We start from the raw sequence: 27,911 nt of genomic DNA, 5'->3' as shown, positions 1-27,911 counted from the left end.
ACAGCTGCTCGTAATCCTGTAATTTCTACAGAATTTTTTTTACAGTGAACCTGTAGAAAAAACGTTGAATTAAATATGCATTTAAGCTACATTGCATTGGTGCTGCCAATGAACTCAATGCTCTGCCAACTGAGCTACATGAACAGATATAAATGTAAAGAAGTGCTAGCTATAAAACATATGTTTGATGTACATTCACAAGCGGATGTGAATTGATTGCGAAAATTTGGAGGCTGAAATATAAACAAACGTCCAGTTTTATATTAGAGGATAATGAATTGCTTTGGAGCCGTTGGGTCTCATTTGCCAGTAAGCAGGCAGCGCAACATTGGCTTGTCGCTGTTCATGGTGCTGAAATAAAAGCCACTAAAGCATTTGGTGTGTAAACTCTCTCTTTCTCACACAATATTTCATCTGCGATACGTCAATGTGACTAATTTTACAGGCTCTGCGCCAGAACCGCGTACACAAACATCACATGGCTCTGAGCTGGCGCAGCTGTTTTCCTTCACTGGCTGAAATCAGTTTTGGCAAAGCGGTGCCCTTCTGTCAGGAGTTTAAGGGCTGCGCCAACTGGTTGGATCGCCTTTGATCTCAATCAATCACATTCCTGTATTGGGAACTGGAGGTGTATCTGGTGAACTGTAGAAAAGTGTGAAAAATATAGAAAGTTGCAACAGGAACAATTATTTTAAAGTAAGCTGACTGACTCATACAGGTTTGATTTGTATTCGTCTCTGAAAACTGTCTCCATCTAGCGGCTTCTCCCCTGCGCATATATTTGTAGTAAAAGTACGAATCAATAACCTGACGTGGTGTGGACACATCTGCAACGCCATCCCCAATCTCTCCGCTCTCGTCTTTACGCATTGCCCATCCTTTACTCAGCACCAGTAAAACTGCACATCTAATAACTCCAAGAGCCGAGTAACAATGCAGTGCATTGCACAGTAGAGTATTTCCCTCTCATTTGGAAACTACTGTATGAATAAAGAACCTAAGCATAAAGAAAACGCTTAAGGTTGCCGTGCAATGCTTACGATGCATAGGTTGTGTTGCATTTATATGTGTTAACCGATGCCGGTGGCACGTGACACGCCTCCAATGCGCCGTGAGCAGAGAGCAAGTTGGGCTCCACCGCATACTCGCAGATCTCGGTCGGAAGCGGACAAAGCAACTTCCACCGAATCATTTGTTGCTGCTTCACTTTAACCTCGGGTGCACGTTTTTATTGCGCGTTACAGCGAGACTGTACAAAAACAGCTTTTTCTGGGTTACATTTGAATGATACAAGAAGGAAAGTATTGTGTTTCGAACGCACACTTGCCGGTGTGGTCTTGCTTTCCTATGAAAGAACGACTGTGGTAGTTTTCTCTGAGAGCGTCAGGGTGACACGAGCTGTGGTTACTAGAAAGGCATGTCCTCGGACAACGGACTTTTATACTCGAATCATCTACCTGACTTGTAAACTTGTTGCTTTTGTTCTGCAGCAGCTACGGAAACGCATTTGGATACTTGGGGTGCGCGTTTTTGCGCGTCGGCGATAAAGCAACTGCACCGCTCTATATGTAAAACAACCACACTTGTGATTTATGAGGAGGTAAGTTTTTTACTTTTATATCTGAGCGATTGACTGCGTTTTAGATGTAGATACAGTGCATTCTAAACCTGGCAGACAAGGCGTTTCTTTTACGCATGCATACATTATAGTTATTCTAAGCGCAGGCGTGAATGGTGGTTTCACCCTGTCATTTGAATGTAGTAAAGTTAATGATATGCCTCGTAGCTAGCATTGTAAAATGTAATCATCTGCATGTGGGCAATTTTTGAACTTTACATCAAGTGGCCGCGCATTGTGCGTCTTTTCAGATGTCCTTTACCTGGGTTGCGGATCTGTGAGAGCAAAACGGAGCACCGACTCTGCTTCACTTGCACCGGGTCGCGCACATTTGGGCAGCATGGCAGCTGGAGTCGCAGCGTGGCTACCATTCGCGCGCGCCGCGGCCATAGGATGGATGCCCGTGGCGAGCGCCCCGATGCCCCCTCCACCGCGGGAGAAGAGGAGAGGTCAGGACGGGCTGATCATTTTGAACGTAAGCGGCTCTAAGTTTCAAACTTGGAAGAATACTTTGGAGAGGTACCCGGACACTTTACTAGGAAGCACAGAACGCGACTTCTTTTACCACGAGGAGACCAACGAGTACTTTTTTGACCGCGACCCGGACATATTCAGGCACATCCTCAACTTTTACCGAACCGGTAAACTACACTACCCTCGCCACGAGTGTATTTCCGCCTATGACGAGGAGCTGGCCTTCTTCGGCATAATTCCTGAAATAATAGGGGACTGTTGTTATGAGGAGTACAAAGATCGCAGGCGAGAGAACGCTGAGAGAATTCAAGACGACGAGGAGAACAATGAAGCTAACGATTTGGTGCTGCCGTCTTTGTCGTTCCGCGAGACCATGTGGCGAGCGTTTGAGAACCCTCACACCAGCACCATGGCGCTGGTGTTTTATTACGTCACGGGGTTTTTTATAGCCGTTTCGGTCATGGCCAACGTGGTGGAGACGGTCCCGTGCGGCTACGCGCCGAACAGGGTCAAGGAGATGTCATGTGGGGACCGCTACGCCCTGGCGTTCTTCTGTTTGGATACGGCCTGCGTCATGATCTTCACCGTCGAGTACCTGCTCCGCCTGATTGCTGCGCCCAGCAGGTACAAGTTTGTCAAGAGCGTGATGAGTATCATTGACGTGGTGGCCATCATGCCTTACTATATCGGCCTGGTCATGACGGACAACGAGGACGTGAGCGGGGCCTTCGTCACCCTCAGGGTCTTCAGGGTCTTTCGGATTTTCAAATTTTCGCGGCACTCGGCCGGACTGCGCATCCTGGGGTACACGCTCAAGAGCTGCGCGTCTGAACTGGGATTCCTGCTCTTCTCGCTCACCATGGCCATCATCATCTTCGCCACCGTCATGTTTTACGCAGAGAAAGGATCCTCCGCCAGCAAGTTCACCAGCATACCGGCGGCTTTCTGGTACACCATAGTCACCATGACAACTCTGGGGTGAGTAGATGCTGATGCGCAAACTTACTGAATGGGTTTTTTTGTGCCCATGGCCTGCTGTCCAGACTGCTTCAAAGCAACTCTTTTTTTCACCAAAGCATCCCGAAAAGTAGAGAAATAGCCAACATCAAGGGTCTGGGAGTTCAATGAAAGTGATAATTCAAAAAATAGACTCTCTCCCTTACCCCTCCTCTTTCTTTCTTTCCCTCCCAACTCTATCTCTCACATAGTTTTACTCACACTCACATGTGAGATTTGGGTGTACCTCATTGCTTGTTAGGACATTTTTGTACCATCTTGTTGGATACAGTAGGTTAATATATGCGTTGCGTATTGGCAGGCTTATCCTTGTTTTTATTTGTCAGAAAGATTTTTAAACTACAGCCTAAAAACTGATTTACGCGCGCATGCATAGCCTGCAGCATAAGTCCTATGTTTTGCATTTACTCTCGATGCACTTTTGGCGCATAGTGCTGTTGCAAAGGCTGTAGAATTGTTAATCTCCCCCTACTAGTCAATGAATATACAGGGACAAAGAGCTGGTGTCTGTAAGATGAATCTAAAGGCGACTACAACGAATCATCACCTACTGATTCGATATTCATTAATGAATTCTTTCATTCAACGCCTCAGCTTGGCGTCTTTGAGCGTATCGCCTGCACAGAGCGCGTGCTCTCCATGGTGCTGAACCGGCACGCTGCGTACTGCAAACGCCCTGCAGACGGACGCGGCGTTGTTGGCGTATAACGACACAGTCCTGAGTCACGAGGGGATTCTTTAAACTGCATGCTCCGATACACACCCGACGCTTTGATCGGCGCGCCTTTGAAGTGTATTACTGTGTGTGTCATAACGCGCACTGCGAGTGGCAGTCTGCCGCCTGCGCCTGGCAGATAGCACATTATAGATCAGCAGTAAATCTGATTTAGAGACTTTCAGTAGTAGTTTGAAGTCTGACTGAAACATACCAACAGTTTTATATCAACAGGACCTGTCTGCTGCCTGTGTATCCTGATAGAACACATGTTTGGGGTTACTCTTTCAGACACTATGAATCATTGATTTTCAGTAAATGAGGTTGTCTGAGTTGTTGTACAATGGATAGCGCATGTGCTCAAGATATACTGAAAGCTGATACAGTATATGTCCCAGTACAGTACTCTTTGTCACCCAATTTTTCTGTCTGGTCTACATTTGTATTATGAAGAAAAAAATGAGTTTTGGAGACAGAAGGGAAACGCAGTCTTTCTGTGGCATTGCATTAGCAACATGAATGTGGTGAATTCAATTCCCACTGTTAATGAATGCACTGTAAGTTGCTTTAGATAAAAGTGCATGTCAAATACAGGAATGTAAAGTGAAATAGTGTTTCAGGAGTGAATCGCCATTATTCTGAGCAATTTGTGTCATGCCGCTCCCCGCCTGTCAAAGCGGATGACATGAATAAGAAAATGAAATTACGGCCTAGCGTTCAGCGCCGTCTTAATGGAGGGAACGTAGCGCGTGTGTGTTTGTGTTGGGGAGAGATGATTACTTGTTGGATCCAGCTGGTTTTAAACTATGTCTTCAAAACAGACCCACAGCTGCAGGGCTTCGGTGAAGCGGTCTCCTCTCTCTGCGGGCAGGCATGCTGTTCCTCATTTCAGATTTTATTGCATTGCCTCAGTGAGCCCATCTAGAGGAGCTTGCAGGGGGCAGGCGCTACAGCAGAGATCTGACCTGGTAAAGTCAAGTTCACCCTGTGACGAGTGAAATCCATGGTTTGGGATGAGATATTGGGCTTGAGACTATTTCATGTTTGAGTGGTTACGTTTAAATCTCTATAAAAGCAAAATTAGACGTGGACTTCTATCCACTTTACGGTTTATCCAGCAAAGAAATCATTTACTTGCCCTTTTTAAAGAGACACATACTAGTTTACTAATAGTTTATTTAACGTACATGTCACTCATTTTTAGGCATTATAAAAGTTACATAGAAATAGTATGGTGAACGTTTGGAATGACGTGAGAGTAAATAAAGGGGTAATGAGAAACTCCTATCTTTGGCTCTGCTGTTATCCGCTTGTTAAGTCTGATGTCACACAACACCGCTACCGGGTCCAATCAGATGCTTAAGCAAACAACAAGTACTAATATTCACTCACACTGTGCTTTAAAACTGCAGATAAGAATCATTATCCTAACCTCTATCCCCATACTGAAATCCCAGATGAGGTGGTTTGTCTTTTATGAATCTGTAAAATATTAAAGTCTGTGATGCATGGAGAATGTAGTGTACTTCAAAAGCTTAGCTTAAATGCGTGAAATTAGGCTTGGACATGGAAACCGCACGTCATAACTTGGACTCAGTGACCAGACACTGACTGCATCGATCGAACATAATCCAGCTCTGTAAACACGTGCATCACTTTTTAATGCTTCATTTGCCATGCTGGATGACGGGTGGATTTGTAGCATAGACATTAAAATGAGGTGGCTGCTTTAAATAATTCAAACCAGGTTTTGTGTTTAGATTACTAGTAACGAATCCCCATTCTGTTCTTTTACTGAAGTCTGAGAACATTTGAATTCTCAGTGCGAGATAAAAACCATCATTAAACTGGAGGAAGTCATTGTTGCCAGATTATATTCAACCCTCAGGCGCTTTCAGTGAGAGAATGATTGAGAATTTTAATTATCCATAAAGATAGCCATGTGTATGAGATACCTGAGCGTCTTAACCATCTTTAACCCCACACGAGTTATGGATATACACACCCGGGATTGCTTTCAAGCCTCACTCAGATCTAGATGAAGTGGGTTGTTTTATCTCCTTTGCTGCTCTTAAAGGATGCATAGAGATTTACGTTCTGCATGCATGAGATAACCGGCTCTGTATCTCCCAAAGGGCGTAATATCATGAGAGTTTAAACAGGAATGCACTACAATAGAAAGTTTTGAGTAGCCAAAAGTTCAGATTTTATGTGGTAAAGAATATTGCTAAAGTAACGTGTAATGTATACCATTTCTGTGGTATTAAGTATGTAGGCTACATTGTGTGTAGTATGCATGTTTTCTGAATGTTGAATACTACAGATTTTTGAAGCGTAATAGGTCATCCAGGGTCAGGGGCGTAGCCGGCATCTAAAAAGTGAGGGCTCAGGGCTGACAGTAGATTATATAGTATATTATATATAGCGCTTTATGCACAATCCATTCATTTATATAGATCAGTGGGTTCAGTAGAATTGTATCATATACATGTATATAGTATGAGACAAATGAATGCTTTTTTCTTTGTCCGTTGTTTGATTAACATTAGAAACAGATAGCATAGAAATGCATGGATCCAAAATACCACTTACATTCATTTAAAACAGAGTGTTTAAGAGGAAAATAACGGCTTTTTTAGTTTTGCGTAAATATTTCTGCAAGAAAACATGAACTCGGCACATAGTTTTCAAATGGTGTGTGAGTAAATGTGTTTTTTTTTTGTGTCATCATGTGCTTAAATATTTAAATTGGCAATACCTGAAAGCATGTGAAATGATCGCTTGTGGCGACGAAGTACTGCATTTGAAATGATGCAGTGACAGGTATATGCTGTTCCCGTTCCCGTCCTTTGAACTGGGGGGAGAATTCATTTCTTCAAGGTTGTGCTCTTGCTGTGCAATACCTGTTTAGGGTGAGCCAATGAGGGTAACCCCACACCGACACGCTTTTAGTGCTTGGAGAACTTTGAATTGTCCCCCCAGTATAGGATTTTGTGCGCAAATGATGATTCGCCTTATAACGCTCACTTGTGATTGGGTGTATGTTACATCACCCAAATCTTAACAAACAAAAAACATAGGTGGGAATGGTGGCAGCAAGTTGAAGGCTAGAAGGGATACAGCTATGGCCAAAATCTGAAATCTCGTCAAATGAGTGCTGTTTTCATCCTAATCCAACCCCTAAACCCAACATTTCATGGAATTTAGGCTGTAGCTGTACACTACCTAGCCAGAACCACTGTTTTATCTTAATACTACCCCCAAACCTAACCCTAAACAAGGGTTCCCCAAATCTTACCATGGAGGGCCGGAGCACTGGAGAGTTTAGCTCCAACCCTGATCAAACAGACCTGAGCAAGCTAATCAAGGTCTTCATGATCACTAGAAAATCACAGGTGGGTAAGTTTGATTTGGGTTGGAGCTAAACTCTGTAGTGCTCCGGCTCTCCAGGGTAAGATTTGGGGATCCCTGCCCTAAACCCAACATCTCGCGAGATTTGGCCGTAGCTGTATCCCTCTAGCCAGAACCTTGAAACACGAGGGAAAGTGCGAGGGACAGAATCATCTTTATTTCAAAGTGGGGGGACATGTCCCCCGCATATTCTATGCCGCTGTCCAGGGCCGTAACCACAGTGGACATTAAGGGGGACATGCCCCCCCAATAATCAGAAATGAATTGTCCCCCGAGTATATGATTTTTCAATACATATAGCCCTGGATGTTCTGTTCCTCCAATGTTTAGGATGTGGTTACAGCCTCAAGGTCATCTGGACAAAGCACACTGCAGTGTATCTTAGATTTTTTGTTGAATAATTTGAAAATACAGTACTTAAAAAAAGTTATGGGTAATATATAGTATATGGTTCACAGGATTTAGTAAGTAAATGGCATCCCATAGCCATAAATTCCACACTATGTCAATGTGCACCTGCAAATTTATCCATAATATCCTAAATTGTGAACTCATCTGGCAATGCTTTTGAACCGTCTACAGCGATAAACTTGAATCGCTTGCATGCCTCTCGATTACCGTCTGTTCAATGCCCGTGATCCGGAGTGAACGTTCCACTCTTCCCGTATTGGAATGGTGGGGATCAGTTGACGGGAAGTGACTTTGGTTCACGGCATGAATGGCCTCCGCTTCACTGGCCCCCACCGCCTTTTTAATGGACTCATTTTCTGGCACAGGCCGATTCTGCCCAGCTCAATTAAATCAGCAGCATTTTAATTGGCTTATGTGCTGTCAAACGGGATCTATTAGGTGAAGAGCCGTCAGAGCTGAAGACATGCAGAAACGAGCGTGAAAGAAACTGAAAGGTGAAGAGGGGGAAATGCATCAGCTTTAAAGCACCTGTATGTCTTGTAAATGAAATCCCCTATGATCCTCAACAATACACATCATCTTTTCACAGAAATGCATTTTACCCCCTTCATTCCATTTTCCTTCGATCGTCATTTTTCATCCTCTTGCAGGGTTGTATAAGTCACGTAAAGAGTCACTGTGAGAGACTGATGGAGTAACAGAGAGAGTCTGTTAAACTGAGAAGTCAGATCAGTCCACACAGGTTCACCATGCAGGTGTTAGTGGTTTAATCTTCAGCATTTGTCATGGTTACTGTAGTTGAAGCAATAAAAATCATGCATAGTGCATGAGCACCATGGCCTTGTTGTGATTTTCAGTAGTCACATTTGAAAGCTGTTTCCTGAGAGGTCACACCAGCAGGGTTGTTGTGAGGTCAGGCCAATGCACAACGTGTTAAAGCAACTCATTATTGCGACTAAAAGCGTGTCGGTGTGGGGTTACCCTCATTGGGGGTAATGCACAGCAAGAGCACAACCTTGGAGAAATGCACTGATGCAGGTTTTATTATTGATGATCCCTGTTCTCTCAAGTGTGTCCACCTGGACACAAGCCGGTGTCCACTAAGGCTTAATGCCAGCGCTGCATCCCCAGGAACGTTTATTATTTGGAAGCGTTTTAGGCCAATTTCAAAAAAGATACGAAACAGCGCTACAGTTTTGTGTGTGTGCACATCCGAGGCATGCACCCGGAAAGTTGCATCTCAAGGCATTAGACAGAATATGGGTTCATGTTTCCTTGCACTTGAACAGACATATTTACACTTTTTTTTTTCAAAATGCTACGATTAGCCTCGGAAATGTAGTGAGAAAGAAAACTTCATTGGATCAACGCATTACATGTAGCTCTTAAAGTGATAGCACACCAAATAAATGTCTGCAAAACTGAAATATTGAAAACCCAGCCCTAGTATTATCTGCTAGCTAGACCATCTCAGACTATCAACTCAAAATACGCTAACTTTTTACTTTAACCAGCTAGAAACCAGCTTAAGGATAAACCAGGATAAGGCTTGATGTTCAGCAGGGTTCTGGTTGTTTATCCACAATGTTCAGGTCAATCTTATGATTTCTACAACTCACCGAGGCCATTACTATTTCATATAATGGATGCTGAGAGAGTTTTTTTTCCCACAGATGTACATGACAGGATTCATAGCTCAAAAAGGAGCATTAAAGAAAAGCTGTATTTGAAGGATTTACACAGTGCCACAGCCACAGGGAAATAAAGAGCCCAGAATGAGGTAATTAAAGGCTCTTTGTCATGTGAAATAACCCCTGCGGTGGTGCGGTAGAGGCGCTAACGCTAGTCATCCATCCATTTCATACTCGCGCTATTACTCCACACCGAGAGGCTAATTGGACCAGCGTATCTCTCCTTATCTCTCTTTCCGTCTCTTCTTCCCACCCTAACATCCTTCTCTCCCTTATCTCGCTTTATTTTCATTCCTTGCTTGTCTCTTACCCACCCTCCTTCTCGCCATTTATCCTCCTCGCTTCCATTCGGCTTTGTTCTGGATACACGAGCGCTTTCTGTGATGCCTCAAATGGCCATGAAATGTGTTGAAAGTGTAACAGGCGCTGCTCGATGAAAGATCTCCTCAGATGTCTGCCTTTAATCAGCCGAATGAAATGGAGGGAGGGCTTTCGTACTCCTATTCCAATTAAGCTTTCTTCATTTTGGGTTAATTGCTTGCTTACGAGGCCTGTTTAGAAAAGCAGTTGTAGCAGTAATGATTCTGGCATTAGAACATTAGACGGGATTTAAAACAAGCAAGCAGACACGCTTGTCTTTGTGGACATCAGAAGATTTAACGAGTTTTAAAGAGGACATTTCACAAGACTTTGTCAAATAAATCTTTGGTGTCCCCAGAGTATGCATGTGAAGTTTTAGCTCAGAATACCACACAGATAATGTATTATAACATGTTAAAATTGTTACTTGGTAGGTGTGAGTTTTTGGGTGTGTCCTTTTTAATGCAAATGAGCTGCACTAAATGGCAGTGCTGTGGTTGGATAGTGCAGATTAATATCCCCTTCTGACATCACAAGGGGAGCCAAATTTCAATGAGCTATTTTTTCACATGCTTGCAGAGAATGGTTTACCAACTAAGTTACTGGGTTGATTTTTCGCATTTTCTAGGTTGACAGAAGCACTGGGGACCCAATTATAGCACTTAAACATAGAAAAAGTCTGATTTTCATGATATGTCCCCTTTAAATACTTAAAACTACAGAAATGTGGCTGTGAGATAGAGAGTGAAATGTTAAACTTCAAAAGTATGGATTTTGTGTCCACGGTGATTTATTCTGCCCTAGAGATCCAAGATGTCAGATCAAGTTATTTAAATAAATTGACGACTTGATATGGGGCGTACTGTTGCAGCCATTATAACTGAGGGATATAGAAAATAAGTCACATTCAGAGTTTGTCCACCCCTCGATAATCAAATAATTAAGACGAATAATCCTCATGCTAAACAAATACAAAATGTCAAAAAAGCAGTTGAGCATGCGACAAACTATTTCTGGGCCTCCTCTTTCCTATAAGTTAATGAACATGGGTACGCGTTATGTATCATTGACCCCATATTTCTTATATGGGCACTTCCCCCAGAATAGCACAGCCATACGTCAATCAGAGTGAGAGCGAATGAGGATGCCCATTAGCATTGATCCTTTGAGTATAAGTCACAGGCATCACTGCATGCAACAAATTTGTTTTATATCAAGACTCAATGGCATGAAAGATTGGATGTAGAGAGAAGAAATTCTTGTCCAAGTAATGGCGTGTACACATCAAAAGATTTTTTACATCTTATAAGATTTTCAAAATGTGATAGACCAAAAACATGAGGATAAAAAAATCCTAGATTTAACCGTTTGCTTCTATAGTGTGTGGTGTGCCATGATGTGTCAAATACAGCACATCACACACAAACAGATTTTCGACCAGAGTCTCGACTGTGAGCACAGGAAATCTCACAAAATCTTGTGAGGCTTCAGAGTAAGCATGCCGGACGAAATGCAGGAAGAAATTTCAATGATAGTGCTTGGAATGATTTCACAGAAAATTCAAGGGAAAACAAGAAAATGGTTTGGGGGAACATGGTCCACCTCTGCTGTCCACATCAACTTCACTTTGTGCTTCGCCACCATGACAATTTCCGTCTTCCATCATCTCGCTTTCTGATTGGATATTGTTTCGTTTCACGTGATAATTTCAAAAGCGTACGCGCGTTTGTCCTCAGGGTTCCCCCCCCACATCTGGATTCCTGACATGTTTAATATTTACGATTAGTGACCGGGCGGCTCCGACGTTCTTCAGATCAGGTTCGGACACTCTTAACACAACTCACACCAATGGAAAATCTGATAAGATCACAATATGTAGAACCATGTAAAACCATCAGGACATAGCGAGGATCGTCAGAAGGGGGGAAATAATTTTTTGCTGTGTACCCAGCATAAGCCAGTCTTATGGAAACAATATATATATAGTTTATTTATCTGGGATAGCAGCGTAGTTTTGCGTGTGTGTTTGTTTAACGCTGGGTTTTGTTGGGGCGGTACCAACCAGGTCACGAGTTGCAAAAGAAATAACAAAATACTGTATAACCACGTAAAACATGGTACACCTGTTAAACCCCATTAAATTGATATGTAAAAGGAATAGTTCACCCCAAAATGGTCCCCATTTTATATAATTCCAACAATGAAAAGTCAATGGGCCCCTTTTTTTGAGTGAACTGCTTGAAGCTTTTAAGTCATGGTCTGTACAGATTGTTACCATTCCTGTTCAAACACCAAAATAATCAGCATACACATTCTTGTAAACAGGAGGTGCGAGCCATAGGCTTGAGAACTGGTTTGGTGTTCTGGTGGGTGGGAATTATACTGCAGATGGTTATGAGAAGATACTGTGATTTTCATTGATCTGTTGCCAAATTATTCGCAGACCATAATGCTGCCCAAAGCATTTCTTCAGATTTGCCTTTCAAATGCCCTAGTGGTGTACAAACAGCCTTGATCCCTGTATTTGCTAAATCAACCTCCTGTTTTATTCATCTGTCAATCAAAACCTTAAACATATTATAAATTATTCCTGTCCACACCACCCCATCTCTCTCTATATATATATATATACACGCTCTCTCTATGTCATGACAGATTTGATTTCTAATTAGAATTGTGTACTCTTCATATTTTCTATTATTTTGCAGTGTGCGTCGTGGTTTGGTTTCTAGAGGTCTAATTAAATTATCGCATTCATCTGCACGCCTCTTTTCTCGGTCTCTCTTGCCTTCTCTTATTTTTCTTGAGTAATTCATTTTAATAAAATAATTGAAATAATGCAGATACCTTGAGTAGGATGATTGTGAGGATTTTATTCACAGCCTAGAAAGTGAGTGAGCGCACGTGTGCGCGTGTCTTTTTGGAGGGAAAACAATGAATTGGCATAGAGTCAAAAAGAAAATTGAGTGTTTTGCTAAAATCTGTTAATACCGTACAAGAGGTTCATAAATAGCTGAAATGGTGAAGTGAGGTAACGCATACAAATTCGGACTTTGAAATGAATATCTGATGTGCTAGTGTGATTGGAGACAGGCATGTCTTCATTACAGCCTCGCCTAATGGTGCTTTAAGAGAACCGGGGAGGCAGCCGTCAATCCGGAGTTGGCTTTTTGTCAGCGTTTATCGATTAAGCCTCAGTAGGTACAGACGAGATGACCCACAGTCGCTGATCTGAGAGCAGCCTTTAATGACTGGCGGACGCGCTCACAGCATGCAGAAAGAAAAAACTGAGAATCAATGAGGCTGCGGTACACCACACCGATGTGTGTATGTGTGTGAGAGTCCTGGTAGACCATTTAACTTGACCCGTTTTCTCACGTTTTTGCAGATGTTAGTGTAATGATCATGTAAGACGGTAATAAGTAGGACTGTCAGTTTAAATCGTGCAATTAATTACAAAAACATGATACTGAAATTAGTTTAAATGAATGATTTTAACAAGAAGTTCAATAAACACACCGCTGACTCATGCAATGCATACTATTAGCGTACTATTTTACCATAATTGATCATCAATACATTCAATACAGTGCAATACATCAATACAGCGGTCAGCGGTTTCCCATTGAAAGCAAGTTTGTCTATATAGTGACCCCTAGGGATATCGGTCATGTCTTGATAGTGATGTGCACAAAGGATTTATGACGCCTTGGAAGTGTGAATGTGCATCATTAGGTGTCCAAAAAGTATAGCTTCAGATTTGCATGTTTTGGTTGTTGTGTTTGTTGATGTCTTTAGGCAGTTATGATGTTCCAGACGTCTGAGCAAGCAGATTACTTTTGTTCACTTAAACCCATCGATGTGAATTTAAAGCAGGCTCGCTGGTTGGTTGCTTGTTGGTTTTTGTGATCTGAACTCAAATGTAGTGAATCGGTGGGAGGACGAAGTGTAACCACGGCAAGTCAGGTTAAATATCACAGTAATAACACACACATTGGTTTTATGGTAGGAATATAAACACTTAAATAGGCCATTACACAGCTTATGGCACGAGTATCTTCATTTATAATATTATCTGCATTATTCTTCTTGTTTATATGTTGTTCTTTTTTATCTTTTTTAAACACAGTTCTGTATCAGCCCCATTTTGGACTACCAACAAATTGAAAAGTCAGCAGTGCTGTTGAAAAATTAAACCTAAAATGATTGATTTAGTAGTTATGAAGTTTAGTTTTCAACCTAGTGACAAACTAATGTATAACACACTGTTGATGACCTAGTATTTCTTGCTTGTTGTAAAGCACTACTGTTAAAGGGATAGTTCGGCCCAAAATGATATTAAACCCATGATTTACTCACCCCGAAGCCATAATTTTTCAGTAAATGTTTTAGATCTTTCAATTAATCAAATGTAAAGTTACGGGGTCCACGTCCTTCAATTCCAAAAAATGTGCATCCATCCTTCACAAAATAAATCCAAACGGCTCCACGATGATAAACAAAGGATTTATGATGGTAAACCGTGCCGTTTTGTTGTAGAAGTATCCACATTTAAAACTTTATAGACGAAAATAACTAGCTTCTGGTAACGCCGCCATCTTAGTCGTGTCCACATTCGAGATGCGAGCGTACGCAGTTTACAGAGGGTTCTGTGCTGCTGCTCTGTGTCCTCGCTCTCCGAATTTGTCATACGTCACAGAAAAGTGCGTACACTACGCTGAGACTCTTTTCTGAATACAGTGGAGTTTAAGATGGCGGCGCTATCGGAAGGTAGTTATTTTCGTTTATAAAGTTTTAAATGTGGATATTTCTACAACAACATCGCACAGATTATCATCCTGGAGCCGTTTGGATTTCTTTGGGGAAGGATATATGCAAAATTTTTTGGACTTGAAGGACATGGACCCCGTAACTTTACTGTTCAGCAGCTAGAAGATATAAGACAACTGAGAGTGTGTTTGTCTGAAAAATGATGGACGTGTGCAGCTCGGACGGCTTGGGGGTGGGTGAATCATGGGTTTGATGTCGTTTTTGGCCGAACTATCCCTTTAAATGATTATTCTACTTTCATTAAAAAATCCCAATAATTTTCCCACCCCCATGTCATCCAAGATGTCTTTTTTGTTCAGTGGAAAAGTAATTACGTTTTTTTGAGGAAAATATTCCAGGATTTTTCTCCATGTAGAATTCAGTGGACCTCAACAGTTTACAGTTTTAATGCACCTTCAAAGGGCTCTAAACGACCACAACCGATGCATAAGGGTCTTATCTAGCGAAAAACAATTAGCATTTTTGCAAAAAAAAAGTACTTTTTAAACCTGCACTAGCCGTGTGATGCATCAGCGCGACCTTACGTATTACATAATCACATTGTAAGGTCACGCATGACGTATGCAAAGCTACCGCTTCAGTGTTTACAAGTTGGAGAAAGATGAACGTTCAGATGTCGTTACTACTGTAATTAATGTCTTTGTGTCAGTTTTTCGTTTAAAATGGTCCGCAAGTGTGCGAGTCACATTTGTAACGCGTGACCTTTCCATGTGATTTCTTAATACGTAAGGTTGCTGTCTAGTGCAAGAAGAAATTCCTGGTTTAAAAGTACTTATTTTTGGGGTGAAAATTAGGATGTTTTTTCTAGATATAACCCTTATGCCTCGGTTGGGATCGTTTAGAGCCCTATAGCTGCATTGAAACTGTAAACTGTCCACTAAAGTCCACTATATGGAGAAAAATGTTTTCCTCATAAAACTTAATTTCTTTTTGACTGAACAAAGAAAGAAATAAACATCTTGGATGACATGGGGGTGAGTAAAATATCAGGATTTTTTTAATGAAAGTTCAGTTGAATATCCTTTAAAGCAGAGTTTAAAGGGATAGTTCGGCCAAAAACGATACCAAACCCATGATCCACCCACCCCCAAGCTGTCCGAGTTGCATATGTCCATCGTTTTTCAGACAAACACATTTTCGGATATTTTAGAAAATATTTTAGATCTTTCTGTTCATTAAATGTAATGTTGCGGGGTCCAGCAATAGTCCACGACCTTCAAGTCCAAAAAAGTGCGTCCATCCTTCACAAATTAAATCCAAACGGCTCCAGGAAGATAAACAAAGGTCTTCTGTGGGTAATCCGTGCGGTGTTGTTGTAGAAATATCCATATTTAAAATGTTATTAACTTTATAAACTACCTTTCGGTAGCGCCGCCATCTTAGACTCAGGAGAGAGGATTAGCGTAGTGTACGCACTTTTCTTAGTGACGTATGACAAATTCGGAGGGCGGGGGCACAGAGCAGCAGCAGAGAAACTCTGTACGCTGCGTAAGCTCTCATCCTGAATGCGCATCACTCCAAAATGGCGGCGCTACCGGAAGGTAGTTTATAACGTTAAAAACATTTTAAATATGGATATTTCTACAACAACACCACACGGATTACTCACAGAAGACCTTTGTTTATTATCCTGGAGCCGTTTGGATTTAATTTGTGAAGGATGGACGCACTTTTTTGGACTTGAAGGTCGTGGACTATTGCTGGACCCCGCAACATTACATTTAATGAACAGAAAGATCTAAAATATTTTCTAAAATATCCGAAAATGTGTTTGTCTGAAAAACGATGGACATATGCAACTCGGACAGCTTGGGGGTGAGTAAATCATGGGTTTAATATCGTTTTTGGCCGAACTATCCCTTTAAATGCATGCAGTGAGGAATGATCTCAATATGTCCATCTTTATCTACTGCATATATAGCTACCGAAATATCCTCCTCGTCCTCATTTTTAAACCTGGGAAACACAGGAATGGCTCTCAGGTTCTCCGGTAGCTGGGTTTAGAGAAACTCAAGCTCTGCTTGTAAACTGACAGCTCTCATTAGATTACAGCTCACAGTCCTGCGTCTTAAACACACAACCGTCGTCTTCTTGGCATGCAACAGGGAAATGTAGTACATTACACATCATCATTTCCCTTTAATGGTAATGCTTTCAGCAAAAATGCTTTGTTAATGTTTTAGCATAAAATAGAATTATGTGGTAATCTAAAAAAAAAAGTTTATTTTTCATATGGCAAGGCAAAGCTGAATTTCTTGCTATAGATGCAAAAAAAAAATATTACCCCCATTTTAAAGGGTACTGTCCCAATGACGGCTTGGGACCATTTTTTTCTGACAGTTTACCTATAATAATTATGGTTAAACCAAGTCGACTTCATATTTGCCTTGAAAAGCACTTAATATGTCAGGTCAGGTGGTATTTGAATTATTTAGTAAACACTTTAAATTGCTTCTCAAATTGCTTATTTACGTCTTATTGAAAAGGTGCTCGTTATTTATCCAGTGACCGTAAAATCTATCAGACCCGCTGTCACCTGAAAATCAAGCTAAATGAGGACACAGATATGCATGTCATTATTTTTGACGTTCTTGCTAAGTGTACCGTGTTTACCCATACCATCCTGTGCAGTAAATATAGTGTGCGTTTGATGGTGAAGGAATAGTAGAGGTCAATGTGAACACAGTAAGGTGGTAACAGGAGAGCGGTTGGTGTAAGGTGTCACCATGACACATCATTGAACAAACGCAGATCCCATTTACCATTGACTGTCCTCTCTCTGATTCTGTCTTTTCCTCGACAGTCTGTAATCACAAGACACACACACACAGCTGATACACACACCTGCACTTGCAAGATATGTGTAGTATTGAACAGTCAGTCTTTGGAAAGAGAGAGGTGTGCAGTCGACAAATAGACATTGGTGCCAGGGGCAGTCAAGTCCGACTGAAACCCTGAATTACAGGACATATAGTGAGCTGCCTACAAAGTCGACATTTGAAGGCGTGCGATCGGTAGACTCAACGTGTAGGGTGTACTAATTTGTAGGTAACTTTATTACACTGTCCCCTAAAGGCCTGGGTATACTTCACTTTCTACGCATACGCAAGGGTCGGCGTACAGTATGTGCACCGCCGAGTTTGTACGCACAGGTTATGTATGCACTGTAAAAAATTAACTAAATACTAGTCAAAAACCTAAAATAGTAGGTAAAACCAATTTGATTAAATTTTTTTTTTTAAACAATATACGCATACAGGAGTATGTAGGCCAGAAGAGGTATTGCAATTTATCGTATAATGAGCATGCTTTGAAAGTCTTGTACATGTACGAGTCAAATGAAGTATACTTTGGCAGGCTATGCGTTCGACTGTGCCAGTACGTTCACGCACAACTATTAAAGGAAGTATACTTGGGCCTTAAGGCACCTAGTTTTGGCTAAATTTTAAAGCAGCGTCATGTCACATTTCAAGTCAAGGCACATTTCTAGTGCTTTTTTAAAAATATATAGCTTTTAAAAAGTACAGTTATTGTACTGAGTAGTTGTGTATGCTGTACTACAAATTTGCATGTATTTGTTGCCACTAAATACATTTTGAAATGTATGCTAAAATTAGTGCTGGGCAAAGTTTAATCGCCATTCATCGCATACAAAATAAAAGTGATTTTTTTTGCAAAACTTTTGAGTGTGTGCTGTGTGTAATTATTATGTATATATAAATGCACACACATTCATGGATGTATAAGAAACATTTACATGTGTATATATATTTATTTATATTTTTTATATTATATTATATATAAAATTAAAAAAATTATAAATAAATACAAAAAATCTGAAATGCATATATGTATGTGTGTGTGATTAAATATATATAGTAATAACACACAGTACACACACATGTATCAAGCAAAAAATCACTTTGCAATTTGTATGCAATTAATCGCAATTAATCTTTGCCAAGCACTAGTTTAAAGGTTAAAACTAAATATTTTGTCAAATTCAAAAATGTATTTAATTAAGCTTTACTTAATTACTTAACATGTATTTAGCATATATTTAAAACACATTTTTTGCCAGAGAAATTAATTTTTTGCCGTACGGGTTTTATGATGTTTCATTGCTTCAAAGCAGCTCATAAGAGACAACAAAAATAACAAAAAGAAGTTAATAAATACTGCAATATGTGCTTGTTTGTATATTTGCAAAGAAGTCAATCCCAGACTCCATTGCATGCAGCTTATTGCAAAATAAATTAATTATGAAAATAATTAATTCACGACTAAAAAGTTTTTAAGAAGTACAGTTATTGTACTGAGTAGTTGTGTATGCTGTACTACACATTTTCTATTTTTAAACAACAATAAATAGAAAGTAAATCTTTCTTTTTGTATGACAAGCAGGTTTCTTATAAGATTCAATGGTGACAAGGATGCTTCAGGCAGCGAGGCATCTCGCTAGGTTTTAAACTGGAGATACAGACCGTTTAGGGTTTCCTGCTGGCTGAGGAGTTTTCTGAAGATGCGATAGGTTGTTTAGGTTGTGCTCTTTAATCCGAGATAGTTCAGATGAAAGATGGAGGAAATAAGGGAAGAGAAAGAGGGCATTGGGGTCGACTGGCCTCATGTTTTAAACATCACTGCCATTCTCCTCGATGTTTGACATTCAGCAAACCCTCCTTCTACTCGCTGATGATAGCGTCTCTTGCTATGAAGATCTCTCTGGTAACCCAATTATCATACACGTGTTAAAATTACCTTGAGAGTATTTGAGCAAGCCTTCACACAAATGTCTTAGCAGTGATTTTGATAAGATCACAGGTCTAGAGGTTAAATACATTTTAAAGGAATAGTTTAAGTGAAAATCTTGATGCCCTCATGATGTAACTGTGTTTCATTGACGTCTGCCACCAAGTAAAGTTCTTCCTTATTTTATTAATATTTTGAATATATTTAAAAAATATAGTTTTCATATTTCAAAACATTTTAGCGGTAGCAATAATGCAGTGACAGTCATTTATTAATTTGTGACAAGAGTATGCAGCAAACCGTTGACACCTAGTGGCCGTTGTTGGTAAAACCACTAAAAGTGTGCAACACTTTTTTATAATTTTATGTACAAAAATGGCTATTTTATTTTCTTTAGCACCAGTTAAGGGGTTTTAAACATCAATATTTTGGGGAAAACCAGAAAAAGCAGTATTAACATTAAATTTCAATGAGTTGAATGGACTATTCATAAAAGCACAGTAATTAAAAATCTTATGTGTGTTAAACTGATTAGCAATGTATAATTATAAAGTTGGTTTGACGTTGACACTTGAAAATCTGTTTTAGTTTACACTTCACTTCCAATTGCATCCATCTTGATAATGAATTATACGCTGCACAGGGAGGCAGGAAATGTGACTGTCGCGCTTGAATTGAAATGGTTGAACCTACTTTATATTTCGTGACTAATGCATTACGCTCGCTAGCTGCCCTCAGCATTCAAAATGTGAGGAGTTAAATGGTGAAGGTTTTAGGCTGGTCTCTGTGGTATCCGTCACATGACGAGAGAGAGACCTGATTCGAGTACAGTACATGCATTCACTGGGGAAAACCGAGCACATTTGTCCTTTTCATATTTAACCTCAGTCTTCATGTTTTCAAGGTTCTGCTGTCTTTAACTCCCTTTAACCCAACGTGTTTCCTCTAACATTTTATGTAATATTTTGCCCTCGAGGACGAAGCAGCTATAATAACCTGAGCAACATGTCACCTCTTTTGTCTTTCAGAGATGCTCACTAGTAATGTATTACTTTAAAACATTTTAATAAAAAATGTTTTTGCGGTAACTTAAGTACACCCTGTTAGATGTTCTATTCTCAACCTTAATTATAATTTACATAACATTACATAACATAACTTATGCATTTTATCCAAAGTGACTTACAGTGCATTACAAAGTTTGTATGTCCTGGGTTCGAACCCATGATCTTTTGCTCTATGCTAGTGCAGTGGTCTCAAACTCCTGGCCTGCGGGCCATTTGCGGCCCACCCTGCCCCTCCTTGCGGCTCACATCTGCTGTCAAAAAATACACCCCAATTTTATGGCAAGTGGTGTTATGGTCACAAAATATTCAATTTATTTATTTGTGTTCATGGACACGATTTTCTGCTTTTTTTGTGCCATTGAGCACTAATGTCTTTTTCGTGTCACTCAGCACAAATTTTCGTTAAATAGTTTTTCGTGTCCGTGGCACGACTTTGTTTTTCATGTCATTTTATATATTGTTTTCTCATAGTTTTTTTTCCAATTTTTTTTACCATTATCGCTTGGGGTTGGGGTTAGAACGACTTTGTTGCGTTTCAGACATCCTAACCCAAACCCCAAGCAAAAAACATGAAGAAAAACATGTAGAAACCAATAAATAAAATTACATCCTAACCCAAATCTAACACCAACTGCAAGTGACAATGATTTAAAAATAGGAAAAAAACTATGAGAAAACAAAATATAAAATGATGTGGAAAAAGAAAGTCGTGTGGTGCCACGGACACGAAAAACTATTTATAGAAATTCGTGCTGAGTAACACCAAAAAGACATTTGTGCTTAATGGCATGAAAAAAAAGAAAATCATGTCAATGAACATGAATAAATTAATCAAATATTTTGTGACTATAACACGACTTGCCTTGATATTGAGTTTTGCGGCCCACAAAAAGATTTTTATTTACTTTTACTAATTATTGATGTAAACGTCTAATGCAGGGTTCACACCAGACGCAGTACAGGTGGCAAGCGCGAGTGATTAACATGTTAAGTCAATGCAAAGACACGATTAGGCATCCCGCGTGAATTGAGCGTTGCCGCGGGAAACGTGCGAGTTGAAAAATCTGAACTTCTGTGGATTTCTGCGCCGCGCTAACCAATCAGGACCTTGCTGTAGTAGTGACGTGGGTGAGTGGCGGAGTCTCAGCAAGAGTCGCAGAAGCCCCTCCCATGACGCGAATTTTCATGTGAATGTCTCGAATGACTAGAATTTCATGCGCGGCTTTTACGTGCGAATGAAGCGAGTAAACTCAAATGTTCAAGCGTCCAACTATGCGCGAATAGTGCGTTTTTGCCCCTCTACCGCGGCTGGTGTGAATGCACCATAAGGAGCCGATCACAGTCGCATCTAAAAACGCGTGTTAAACCCAAGTCAAAGCACTTCTTGTATAGAAAGCACTGTTTATATATTTTTTAAGTATTATTATACATTAAATAATAGAAAAACAGTATATTTACAGAAATATTGTGTTTACTATGTTAAAATAGCTTTGCGGCCCTTCAACAAGATCTCAATCTCAGAAAAAGCCAGTTTGAGACCCCTGTGCTAACACATGGTCTGCCTTTGAGCTATACAGGAGCCTGATTTTGATTGGTTATGGCTGAGAAAGAAGGAAGCATGATGTAGCTTTACTGTATGAATATCACACGATTAATATTCATAAGGTAAGATGAAACGTTTATGTGCACTTCAAATTTTTCCTACTCCCACGTGTGCATCTATTCCTCATACGATACGTTTTTTTTTTTTTTTAAAGCTCATTGACTACAGATTGACACCTTTATGGGTTTATTTACAGTCAGCAAGAAATCTGATTTATTTGTATTGCGGAATTACGATTGGTTAGCAGCACACACCTTGTACGTTTTGATTAGCTGTACTTTGCTATTTGCTAAAAGAGAAACTGTTGGTGATATTATTGGCTTAGGGTTTTGTGCTATTGTCTGAATACTGATGTGTGCATGTGTGTGCATGTGTGTGTAGGTATCTCTACTGGAAGCTTTTTCGACGCCTTCAGCCCACACTGCGTCTTTGTGACGACTCAGCCAAAACCAGCTCAAAACAATTTAGCTGAATCCTCGATACGCCTTTTAGATACAAGAAATGAAATAATAGCTGGACCGCCAAGGATCATTGATCCACGGGCAGCTGTGAATATCAATGAAGTAGCATTACAGCGCGATAAATACGTCTGCAGGCTGTTGTGGTTTACCTCGCGTGCGCTTACACGCTTCCCGGCGTTTCAAACGAAAACCAGCAGACTGAAAAACAGGGTGACAAAGTGTCCACGAGAGCCAGAAGTAATCAAAGTGCCGCAGTCCCGCGAAATCAGCAGAAAATCAGCTTTTGATGATGCAGTAAAACGCTTTTTGCTTTTACGTCACGACATAAACAAAGGCTGCTATTGGAATTTTTGGTTGGTAAAAATTGGTTGCAAAATTGGAATTGAGAAATCCGTTTGTATAAGGCTTGAATGACAATGGCTGTTTAGTCATCAGATTCAAATTAACTTGGATTGTGCAGATATGGAGTTAATTGTTTGGTTGCCACATTGCATTTCATTTGGGCTTCTCCTTATGTTTGCTGTGGTATGGCACACATTTCTGATTTGATGGAAATTTACGGCCCCTGTGTTAAAAGATCAATTCAGCTCATTTGCACAGTGCAGTAACATCCACTTCTCTGCTTTACACACACATTGGGTGAAATTAGATCAGATTTATTGTGCCCTATAGCAGTGTTGTAGCCGAGTCCAGCTTATTAAAGTCCAGATCAAGACCAAAAACTGCCAATTTAAGACCAAGTCAAGTCTGAATCAAGAGTCCCGATAAAGCTGTATCTCGATTTGGACTCATCCCGGACTCGACAGTTTTTGGTCTCGGTCTGGGCACAAATGAGCTGGACTCGACTACAACACTACGCTATAGGGAGCAGGTGTTTATGATGAACAGTATCTGAGGTCCCTCCCTTTCCAAATGGAGAGCTGTCTAAAACTCCGCCCCTTTTCGAAAGCATAGAGACAGAGTGCAGTTATGCAAATTTGAAAAACACGCCCACCGGGGGGGAAACCAATCCAACCGTCTCCCTTGACTTTGTATAACGAGAGCCCGCCTCCTTGTCATTTCTGGCTTATAACAAAACAGAATAATGCCTAAAAGCTGCTGTGTGACAATATGTACAGCTAACAAGCCAAAGAACCCAGAAATAAGTTTTTATAAGCTGTGGAGCCGTAAAACATAGCCTTTAAGGAGAACAAAGTGGATCGCCGTCAATCAGGGACACTTAGCTTTTAAGATCAATTGTTTGAGGAGAGCAGGGATATCTGGAGCTACAGAAATGTATGGTATGTGAAAAATAATGTGTTATTTGAACCATAAACCACCCCAACACATTGTATTATATCAAAAACAACACAATAATGTTGGGTGAAATAGGTGCACTTTAACACTAAAGAACGGTGCTTAATTATTCAAAATTTAACAAAATAAATTATTTCCATTAACTCTTTCACCGCCAGCATTTTTTTAAAAAGTTGCCAGCCAGCGCCAGCGTTTTTCACGATTTTCACAAAAGTTTAATGCCTTCCAGAAAATGTTCTTCTTCAGATATATAAACATACAATATACCAAATGAAAGAACAGGCCCTCTGCTTTCAAACAAAAAAAAAAACGTTTCATCCTACCTTGAGTAGTTCTTTTGTAATCAGCTTTTGAATATGGGTAGGTTTCTGCAAAAACACCACATTTTAAGCAAAAAGCAGAGATAATTCCATTTTTGTGACGGACTTTTCATAGAGATCCCATTCAGAGCGATTTTTAAAACAGACACGGACATGCAGCAGCTTGCCAGAGGGCAATACTTCCGGGTTGTATAAGTTGCGGAAGTGCGCCACCTGGTGGATAAAAGCGGTATCGGAAAGACGGAAAATCTCGTCATTGGCGGGGAAGCGTTTTCTCTTAATTGACGAGATATCTCGTCAATGGCGGGGAAAGAGTTAATAAATACTCACCCCCTTTTGCATCTTTGTCAGTATTCCCCTCATTAGTCTGTTTGTAATTGCTTAATCTACCAATTAGCAAAGCATGCTTTACACAAAAAGAGTTGATAGGGAGGAATATAAAAACTGTTATAAGTTGTACATTTCTTTATTTGCAGACGGTGCAAAAAGCGTTTCTCCACGGTGAGGTTTAATGCTCAAAAGGGAAGTCTGAGTTGGTCTAACTAGATGAAAGCAGGACGATTTGAAGTAAGCGTGCGTAAAAAGTGGCAGACGTGTGATAGGAGGTGAGGAAAATGAAACGCGGGCGTGTGCGAGGTGTGCAGGGGAGAGGTTGATGTAATGGTTTTATAATGGATTTAGACCGGTCGTGGTGATCAGTGCCAGATGACTTATTCAAATGTCGTGTGCTCTTCTCATCCTTTAGCTGGAGATGAGAGCGAGAGAGAGAGAGAGAGAGAGAGAGAGGAGGGGTTGGCACTTCTAGACTTCACTCGCTGTACCGTACCTGTTGGAAAACTTAGACTTAGATTGATTTGTGTTTCTCTGGGAGGTTGTGAGGGTAAAATTTGATGGAGAGGCTTAGACTGATAGTAGATGTATTTTTTGTTGTTTTTGTAGTACCCTTCAAAAAAACATCCAGCCAACGCGAGAAATCTCTACAAATGATGCAAACCTTCATTAGTTCTCTTTATCACCTCTCAATTATGGCTCTGTTTCTTCAAAAACACGAAATTTTAAGCAAAAATCTGAGATAGTTAATTTTGATAGAGATCAGATGCAGAGCGATCCTCAAAACTTACCCGGACATACAGCTGTTTGCCCTAGGGGGATACTTCCGGGTTTTATAAGTTGCGGAAGCCTGTTGGATAATTGCGGAAAGGCAGAAATACTGGTTATTGAAAGGGAAGTGTTTTTTTTCTTAATTGACGAGTTAAGTCGAGTTAACTCGTCAATGGCACGGAAAGAGTTAAGGTGTTTACATAAAGGCTTTTTAATCCGATTGAGCCATCAATACGATTACAAACGGATTGTTTGGTTGCAAGTAAACGCAGCTATAGCTGGGTTGAAAATAACCCAACATTTTTATAGTGTATGCTATAAGTCCATGCAATCTTATTGCTACAGGAATGATTGACATGGGTGCCGCCCATCCCCTTGTACCTGCTGTTTTCCTGGTTGGAATTTTATGAGCTGAAAATCAAGGAAATAAAATAATTAAATCACATTACTGATGCAAAGAGGAGGAAAGAGACGGGTAGATGATAACAGTACTCCTGATCAATATTTATAATCACGGTCACAGCATCGGGATCTCTGGTATGAACCCGTTAAGGGGACAAACACACACACACTTTGTTGAAATGCTGACGACATTTGTTTCTGTATGCGGAGATGTGAGTAATGGCTTTGAAATGAAAGGAGGAACGGATAGGAAATGGGCCAGCCTTGTGCTTGATGACTGGGGTAATGTGGCACAAGTGATGGATACATTGGTGGGCACCATTTGCCACGGCTCAGTGCTTTTCCTGTGACCCAGGTCCTTAAGACAGCCAGATTAATGAATCTCACTGAAATTAGATTAAGACCTAGTCCACACGTACACTGGCATTTTTATAAACGTAGTTTTTCTCTCCTTCGTTAAAATAAATCTCCGCATCCACATGAACTCGCAAAAACCTGGTATGATGCGCTTTCAAGAGCATGCCAAACCAACAGATTGCGATATACAGTATATCCCTAACTGTAAAGCCATGTTGGCCAATCAGAAGCCATTGCAGAGTCAGCACGTCGGCAAAGATTTAGCCTTTATCGGCTGCACGACAACACTGCAATCGGAGTTGCTAAAACTCTTCACCCTGGCAGGAGTTTTTATAACAGTTTGCTTTCAGTTACCTGCGTTTGGACATATGGGCAAACTGGATAGAAAAAGGTACAGCTTTTAAAATACCCATGTACATGTGAACAGGGCCTTAGGAATTTATTTCCTCAAACATTCCTTGTGTCACCTGAAACAAACGCAAAAAAAACCACCAGCTGCATAATGGGAAATAGCTTAGTCGTTACTTAGTCATTATCCAGAAAATTGCTCCAGATACATTTTACACTGAAAAAACCTAATTTCTCCACACCGTTGTACAAAAGCTGCATTTACAAGCTCTATTAATTGCTCATAGCATGGAAAATTGGCTTGGGTTCTTCCTAAAAGTGAGCCTTGTCAAATTTGAGCGAGATCAAACCGAAGTACAGGTCCGTTTATTATTGGGATGCGAGGCGTGCATGCGGTCATACGTGCTGGGAATATATCCGAACAGGATCTCAGCCAAGACGGTCCTCATTTGAATACAGCGAACGGCAACGACTGCACAAGCGCAACGGAGTTGAATAGAGCATTGAAAGTCAGCAGACAGTCGAGGTGTTCAGGAGTGAAGAGCAAGCAACTCCGACGGAGCGTGTGACCTTTAGTTTGTATGGTTTCTCTGTGTGCTCGTCTGAAGAGCGAGAAGGTGGAGAGGAGCTTTGATGAGAGCACTAGAGGGAAATGACATTTCTCAATCTCATTCTTCAGTTTGGACACACCAGGACACTGACAGAGCGAAAGCTTAAAGAGGAAGGTGGGATTCTGGAGGGATGCCCAGATATGTTAACTCCCGCCCGGGGATTGGAAAAGCGTCCCTAGGGGGCTATCTGATCGCTTTTCAGACCTTAGTCATTACTAAACCATTTAACTTGCTCTGTATCACATTTGCTCTAGCTGTCTTTGTTTCTGCTATCTTTCCACACCGAGGCCCAGCGATACATCAACACGGAAGCAAACACGCAACTGAAATGTCTAGCATCCTCTTAACTTCCTGTATTTAACCGGTGTATTAAGATTTCTGCGTCCCTCTGAGGCAGATAATACAGAATAATCCTTACTACTTATTTAGCATACAGTATGGTTTACTCTTCAAATCTAGTGAGCTGCCTACAGTGGTAGAATTTTAAGGCCCTTTACAAAGGTCTTAGTATGTACCATTTGGGTACAGATATGTATACATTTGGTTCCCATATGTACCTACTAAAATTCACTTTTTAGGTGCAAGCTGTGCTTTTTGAGAGGGTACCGCCCCATTGACAGCCATTTCTTCTGACAGCGGCCATTTCTCAATGTCAAGGATACTTCCTTGGCAGGACTAGTCCTTACAAGTCACTTCCTTCAGAGGTTAGGCAAGGCTCCTCTTAAGCATTCGGAGAACACGTTAAATGGAACATGCTAGCAAGTGCACATCAATGCGTCATTGCGTCAATGAAAGGTGTGCTTTCGGTGCTGCGCGCATAGGATTGTGGGTGATTTCAGCGCACCAAGAGCGCGAAGGATACACATATGCATCCCTTCCTGTATATGGGATATTTCTTGAACGAAATTTCGAGGATCCTCGACAGTGAAACAGTCCTTCGACAGACGTCGATGACGTAGCATCCTCGAAATTCTGGCTTCCGAGGATCCTTCCTTGACATTGAGAAACAGCTAGTGTGTATCTTCCACAGAAATGCAAATCCCATAATGCATTGCGACAAGTACATGCT

At 40.7% G+C, this 27,911-nt stretch overlaps 1 protein-coding gene across 2 annotated transcripts in view; it reads left to right on the top strand.

Moving 5' to 3' along the window:
• Nucleotides 1-980: 980 nt before the first annotated feature.
• The window catches only part of kcnd2 (potassium voltage-gated channel, Shal-related subfamily, member 2), a 149,398-nt gene continuing 122,467 nt past the window's right edge, over nt 981-27,911 (top strand). Inside the window, exons 1-2 of one of the 2 annotated variants that reach the window (XM_055189884.2) lie at nt 981-1,600; nt 1,870-3,070. In XM_055189884.2, the coding sequence (XP_055045859.1) occupies nt 1,959-3,070 (1,112 nt within the window). In that variant the 5' untranslated portion in view covers nt 981-1,600; nt 1,870-1,958. The remainder of the gene's footprint in view (nt 1,601-1,869; nt 3,071-27,911) is intronic. The other variant, XM_055189885.2, reaches the window with a different exon arrangement.

Source organism: Misgurnus anguillicaudatus, chromosome 1 (genome assembly GCF_027580225.2).
Source record: "Misgurnus anguillicaudatus chromosome 1, ASM2758022v2, whole genome shotgun sequence".
Taxonomy (NCBI): Eukaryota; Metazoa; Chordata; class Actinopteri; order Cypriniformes; family Cobitidae; genus Misgurnus; species Misgurnus anguillicaudatus.
The sequence above is the reverse complement of the archived record's forward strand: the minus strand, read 5'-3'. Positions and strand labels throughout refer to the sequence as shown.